Source organism: Camelina sativa, chromosome 14, assembly GCF_000633955.1.
Source record: "Camelina sativa cultivar DH55 chromosome 14, Cs, whole genome shotgun sequence".
NCBI lineage: Eukaryota > Viridiplantae > Streptophyta > Magnoliopsida > Brassicales > Brassicaceae > Camelina > Camelina sativa.
Window position 1 is genome coordinate 9,342,749 of NC_025698.1, and position 6,709 is coordinate 9,349,457.

General features: G+C 39.2%; 3 protein-coding genes across 6 annotated transcripts in view; 1 reads left to right on the top strand and 2 right to left on the bottom strand.

The window, feature by feature from the left end:
- LOC104740632 (protein BRASSINAZOLE-RESISTANT 2) overlaps window positions 1–571 on the top strand; it is a 3,457-nt gene extending 2,886 nt beyond the window's left edge. Inside the window, exon 3 of the mRNA XM_019236180.1 lies at window positions 59–571. Within this exon, the coding sequence (XP_019091725.1) occupies window positions 59–315 (257 nt within the window). The 3' untranslated portion in view covers window positions 316–571. The remainder of the gene's footprint in view (window positions 1–58) is intronic.
- The window catches only part of LOC104740633 (arabinosyltransferase RRA3), a 4,376-nt gene extending 1,058 nt beyond the window's left edge, over window positions 1–3,318 (bottom strand). Inside the window, exons 1-3 of one of the 4 annotated variants that reach the window (XM_010461303.2) lie at window positions 2,863–3,318; window positions 2,345–2,348; window positions 600–1,940 (exon numbers count right to left, since the gene is read on the bottom strand). In XM_010461303.2, the coding sequence (XP_010459605.1) occupies window positions 825–1,940; window positions 2,345–2,348; window positions 2,863–2,993 (1,251 nt within the window). In that variant the 5' untranslated portion in view covers window positions 2,994–3,318 and the 3' untranslated portion in view covers window positions 600–824. Of the gene's footprint in view, window positions 1–599; window positions 1,941–2,163; window positions 2,503–2,538; window positions 2,596–2,862 lie in introns of those variants that run through there. The other 3 variants (XM_010461302.2, XM_019236179.1, XM_010461301.2) reach the window with 3 other exon arrangements.
- Window positions 3,627–5,879, bottom strand: LOC104740634 (uncharacterized membrane protein At1g75140-like). Its single transcript, XM_010461304.2, has one exon. The coding sequence runs from the start codon at window positions 5,565–5,567 to the stop codon at window positions 3,747–3,749; it is 1,821 nt and encodes a 606-aa protein (XP_010459606.1). The 5' UTR covers window positions 5,568–5,879; the 3' UTR covers window positions 3,627–3,746.

Genomic DNA, 6,709 nt, shown 5'->3' on the forward strand with positions numbered 1-6,709 from the left:
CATGCACCAGCTACTATACCTGAATGCGATGAATCTGACTCTTCCACTGTTGATTCGGGTCATTGGATAAGCTTTCAGAAGTTCTCACAACAGCCATTCCATGGGGCCTCTGCTGTGCCAGCCTCTCCTACATTCAACCTAGTGAAACCTGCACCTCAGCAGTTATCTCCTAACACTGCAGCAACCCAAGAGATTGGTCAAAGCTCGGATTTCAAATTTGAGAACAGCCAAGTTAAGCCATGGGAAGGGGAGAGGATCCACGATGTCGCTATGGAGGATCTAGAGCTCACGCTTGGTAATGGTAAAAGCTCATAGTTGAGATGAAGAACAGAGGAACCAACCCGTTATGGCATGTCGGAAGGAAGGATTGGAGTCTTCAGTGTGCTGTTCAATCAGTTCATGGTTTTGGTTCTTGTACTAGAATCAGTATTCATAGTACCAGTGAGTTTGTTTCACAACGCATTATTTGTAGATAGAATGTTTAAGATGTATGTTTCTATTATTATTCCTTTTAGGCCTTGGAAAACTTTATAAATATTACATATTATTAAATGGCTTGAGATTTTACATATATATATCATTCAGAGCTCAAGAAGATGAAACAGAGACAATAAGAAAGACTATAACAAAGACTTTGCGAAGTAATAAGATCAGAGAGGTGAAAAAAAGAGACTTGCGGTTTTAGCCATAAGATACACAAAAATTCATAATACAAAAAAAAACAAAAAGCAGAAGGCATGTAGTAGTAAACATGGGAACATTAAGGTAAAATAGATTAGAATCGCAAGTGTCAAGCTTATAGCCTAGCTGCTTTTTCAGGTGAATCATTCAGAACCATCTGGGAAGCTATCAAGCGCGTCTTGCTTACCGTTTACATAGAACTCAACCACGGCTTGCATTCTATAGAGCTTATCTGGATGGTAATTCACATGAACTATCACCGGTTTCACCTTCTTCTTCAGCTCATGATTCTTTCTTACAGTCTTGAAAAGGACTTTACTGTTCATAAACTCATACATATCCATGACTCTCTTGGATGCGTGTAGAGCAATGTACTCAGGATGCGATGGATAAAACAGTTCCTCGTTGAAAACCGCTTGGTCCCATACTTTTGCCTTAGAGAGTCTATCTGCCACACGATCAAGCAGCTCGATTGCTGGAATCGTAGGCCTTAGATAGAAAAACCCCGAATTGAAAACCCATATCCTCATGGTGTGAGCATACCGAGCCCATCCCATGGATGGTTCATCAAAAACATCGTTGAATCCATAAGCAGTGTGATTGTCATGGCCATCGCTCATTGACTCCACATCAGAGTCTCTGTAAAGATGACTAAATGGGTTCTGCAAGAAGACAATGTCCACATCCGAGAGAAGAACACCATAACCGAGTTGCAAGAACTCTCTCAACACACGGAACTTCAACCCAGAGACGGCATGGTTACCTCCAGTTTTCCCAACAGTGTCCACGTCCTTGTCTGGATCTCTCTTGTAATACGCAACATCGTTTTCTTTACAGAAATTCTCAATGTAATCGTCCAATGCAACAACCAGGTAGTTTGTTATACCCACTCTCTTAATGCTAGCGATCTGAACCTCCAACATTGCTTTCACGTTTGCGTTTGCAAGAGCCACGATCACCTCTTTATCGACAGCAATCTCCTCTAGAATCTTTGCCAATCTTGGGTTTACAGATTCATCTGGAAGGATAGTTGGATTAGTTCTCAGACTCTTGACAGTTCCAAAAGGACCTGCCTTGATCTGAGTTCCCAAAGCTAGAACCTGTTTTCGTGCACTGTCTGACCCTTGCTCAGCTAACTGTAGCTTTTGTGTTAACTCTCTGATTTGCTTCTTTAACTCTGCATTCTTCTCTGAGAGAGATACAAAGTCTGATTTTAGCATTTTCACTCTTTCCGGCGATTCACAAGCTGACGATCCAACCTAAACCAAAGAAGTGATGAAATCTCAACTTAATTCCAAAATCAGGCCAGTTTCAAGATTATTACCAACTAATCTCCAACTAACATATCACCAAGAAGCATTTCAATGTGTAGATACTAAACCACTTAATACCTATAATGGCTGAGTCAAATCCAATCTAGGTAACTCGATCACGGAACCCAAAAATTAAAACTTTACAGATTTAGGGTGTAAGATGCAGTACCTTGTTGCTTGATTTCGAAAGGCGTTCGGTAGCTGATAACGACGAGTTGGAGTTGAAGAACCCATTAGGGAACAGAACGGCGCATACGCAACCGATAAAGATACCGATAAGGATGGCGATCGCAATTCGAGATCCACGGAGCTGTTGGCTTCTATCTCTACGACCCGCCATGGCCGTTGACTTTTCTCAAAACGAAATCAAAAGAGAAGACCCAGAAGCTCAAAACGGGATAAAGACTCCTCCTTTGATCACCAAAACGAAACTTTTTTTTTTGAGCAATGTGGTGGATCAGAGTAAAAACCCTAGAAATTTTGCTGGTTTCTACGGTGGTCTCAGGGTCAGACTNCTTTAACTCTGCATTCTTCTCTGAGAGAGATACAAAGTCTGATTTTAGCATTTTCACTCTTTCCGGCGATTCACAAGCTGACGATCCAACCTAAACCAAAGAAGTGATGAAATCTCAACTTAATTCCAAAATCAGGCCAGTTTCAAGATTATTACCAACTAATCTCCAACTAACATATCACCAAGAAGCATTTCAATGTGTAGATACTAAACCACTTAATACCTATAATGGCTGAGTCAAATCCAATCTAGGTAACTCGATCACGGAACCCAAAAATTAAAACTTTACAGATTTAGGGTGTAAGATGCAGTACCTTGTTGCTTGATTTCGAAAGGCGTTCGGTAGCTGATAACGACGAGTTGGAGTTGAAGAACCCATTAGGGAACAGAACGGCGCATACGCAACCGATAAAGATACCGATAAGGATGGCGATCGCAATTCGAGATCCACGGAGCTGTTGGCTTCTATCTCTACGACCCGCCATGGCCGTTGACTTTTCTCAAAACGAAATCAAAAGAGAAGACCCAGAAGCTCAAAACGGGATAAAGACTCCTCCTTTGATCACCAAAACGAAACTTTTTTTTTTGAGCAATGTGGTGGATCAGAGTAAAAACCCTAGAAATTTTGCTGGTTTCTACGGTGGTCTCAGGGTCAGACTTGCCGGCTTTTGAAGTTGTTGAGAAATATAGAGCTTGGGTTTGGCATTGTCTACGAAGACGACGACGATGAATCAAAGAGCTTGTGTTAGTTATGTTCCTCTACTTCACACGATGTAGATTCGTATGCTTTGTGTTCTATAGTTGAAGATGAATTTTTAACCGTTCGATAAGATGACTATTGCGCTGACTCATCCGACGGTCAACCTAACAGATTATAAATCGAGTTTAAGGAGAAAAATTAAAAAATAATAAGGCTCACATCTATTATTTATTCACTTGTTAGCACGATCACACATGAGACATGCATGATAGACCAAAAACACATCTTGACTAATATGATTGAGATTAAGTTGTTAAGTTGCTGGTCAAACTTTGAATCGCATCTTTATTAAAGAAGTTTGCAAAGTATATGTTATTATTGTTTGACCAGAGTTTTACATTTTCAAGAGACTTGCCGGTTAAAAAGCGAAAGGTAAATAAAAAAAACACCTTATAGAGTTTATAAACTTACAAAGATTACATTCTTTTGAAGTAATTGGTGATTACATGCCAGAATTTGCAAGTAATCCAAAGATTGTTTAACTATCGTTGTCCAAAACTTTGTTGTTACCAAACAAATGGTCTCTTCTATTACCAAACCCGTTTGAATCAAGACCCGAGCCGCCACGATAATTGTTATGATCCTGTGCGGTTGTTCTATAGTTTCCATCCACTGGAGCTCTCGAACTCGGGTCGTTATCTCCAACTGACCGGTATGAACCACCAGCGTACCTTCTCCGTAGATCCATGAGGTCATCGGTTCTTCTTGAAGGTTCAGTGAAAGTCGGCTCTTTCGTTGAGCTGTTTTGTCCCGCGGTCGGAGTAAAAGGATCATCTGGTCCCCATGCCGTGAGCGATTCTTTCTTCTTGGCAAAGAAATGCCAAGCTCCAAATAGAAACAGTATGAAGAAGAACACCGGACTGCTCCAAAGCATTGTATTAAAGTCTCCTTTAAGAGTCGGAAGCTTCGACTTATAAACCGCGAAATATCCGTTTTCTAAACCGATCACAAGAAGGTTTTCTCTGTCGCTAGCTATCAAAGGCCTCGTCTTAACTACTGCGGTTCTTGAAGATGATTCACGATGGCTCAAGAACGCGGATCTGATCTCTTCTAAACCCGCGGAGAACAAAAGCCGAGGGCCAGCAGTACGAACGTAATGCTGAGTCGATACATTGAAAGCGAAAACCTTTTCTTCGTTGATAACTAAAAGATAGCCTTTGATTGATTGTAAAGCTACTGGCTCCTCCATTTGAAACTTCTTCTTGGATCTAACCCTACATTTGAAGTTCATTATATCTCCGTGAAGCAATACATGAATGATCTCACCCTCAGATGTGAACCCGTAAGCTTTAGACCGTTCCGTGGCATCAAAGACATAAGTTCTCGCAAGAGAATGGTTCAGTCCTTCGCACTCGGTTTCTCTAATCTTCATTGTCCTTAAGTCCAACGAACCAGCACCAGACTCAGTGAGAAACAACAATCTCTGTTTCAAGAACACAAGCGGTCTGCTCGATGGCATAACCGAGCCGTAAACCGTCCTGTTCTCAGTCAAAACCGTGAGCCTCCCGCTTAAATCCGTCGCCAATATATACCTAACACGACCAACATGATGCACTTCCAATAGAGTCACAGGATCAGCCGAACCATCCACATCAAACTTCCCTACATTTTCCATGGAAACAGAATTCGAGTTCCAGTCTTCCCCATTAGATCCCTCGTGAATCCTATGCAACAAAACCGCACCGTTCTGATGACCAGTAACCACGAAACTCGAGTTCCTAAACACAGATAGATACGAAACCATAGCTGTAACGGGAGAATCAACCGTGGTGAAGAACTCAATCAAAACATCACCGTTTCTCAAGAACACATAGACCCTTCCTCTAGAATCACCAATAGCAAAGTACTTGCTCGAACCTTCGAAATCCCTAAAAGGTAACACATTGATACAAGTCGCATCGGAATTAAGTTTCACAGCTGACGTGAACTGAAACCTCTCAGACCAAAACGGACTATACTTAGTAACCGAAAACGCCTTAGCTCTTCCTCCTCTGTCCTTCTCTTCTCCGATCTCATCATCAAGTGATCTAGTGATCTCGTTCCTCTCCTTTAATGGAGTCTCAGATAACTTAGCATCTAGATTAGCGACTAGTTCCGTCAGATTCTTAACGAGTTCCTCTAGGTTATGCAATATCTTAGCTTCTCTATTGGATTCGCTAACAGACACAGCTACATCGCTGGAAACATCTTCGATAACCGGAGACTCGTTGGCATACGACGGCGATATTGAAAACAAAGTGAAGGAGATTAAAACAGAGATGCATAAAAAGAAGGACTTGCCGTTTAGGGGATCCGCCATTGAAGTAATTGAAAAGGGTTTAAAGCAGAAAGCTTTCTTCTTCTTTTTTGGTTTTGTATGAATCAGTAATGAGTAACCGCCATTTATGCAGATCTGTGGGAGATGAAGATTTTAAGGATCTCGAAAGAGAAAACAAAGATCCGTCTGGTTGGAGTCTAAAACTGATATTTTGTTTGTGTAATGTAAGAAAATTAATAAAGTGTCAAAATTTGAGATCTTTGTGTCCCGGAATTGGCTCCGGTCGTCTTCAGTCACGGTGGCGCTTAGTGCAAAGAAGTATGAAGAGATCAGATTATTGTCTTAAAGATATTTTTAGGACTATTATTATTATTTCTGATGTTATTTTTATGTATTTCTTTTGAAGATTTTTAATTACTAGTTTTTTTCTTTTCATTTATAAATTACTAGTTTTTTTCTTTTCATTTATAAATTGATGTCAGCAGTTGTTATATATAGATACAGTATAAGTATTTTTGGTAGATAATGAAGAAACTTTTAAGAATTGTTTTTAGCTTTCAACCGGAATGAGTATATAAATCTATCTTTACATATTGTTCACATACAGATTTGATGACATGATAACATATGTAAGAAACATTCTCTCTTTTTTAAATATAATATGTTTTAATTCAAAAAAATGCAGATTTATTTTTAACAAGTTTAACCAATCAAAAATAATACTGTATAATTGAAAAATTAAATTAAACTAAAAATTGTATAAAAATTTGAAAAATATTTTATATTATATAACAATTTTTTTTAAAACATATATATTATAAAATGGAGAATATAGGATGTTTCAATGAAAACATAAAATTGAACAAAAAAAATAAGATATGATATCCTTTTTCTTTATAAATCAGGTGGGTCAGTTAATGAAATACCTTTTCTTTACGAAGACAATATCACGGTTACAAGTTTTTTTCCTTTTTAATTTTCCGCCGACTACTTAAGATGGCCAAAGAACATAGAAAAATGCACATGCTGATCATAGACAAGATCCATAGATCCTCATCCTCCCTCCACGTGAAGTTTCTTGATCGGAGTGAAGCAAAGCTCTCGATTATTCCAAGCACATAGTCCCGATGCTTATATATTGACAAAGTCCACCATGAGATCCTCAAATCTTCGTATTTTTCTTT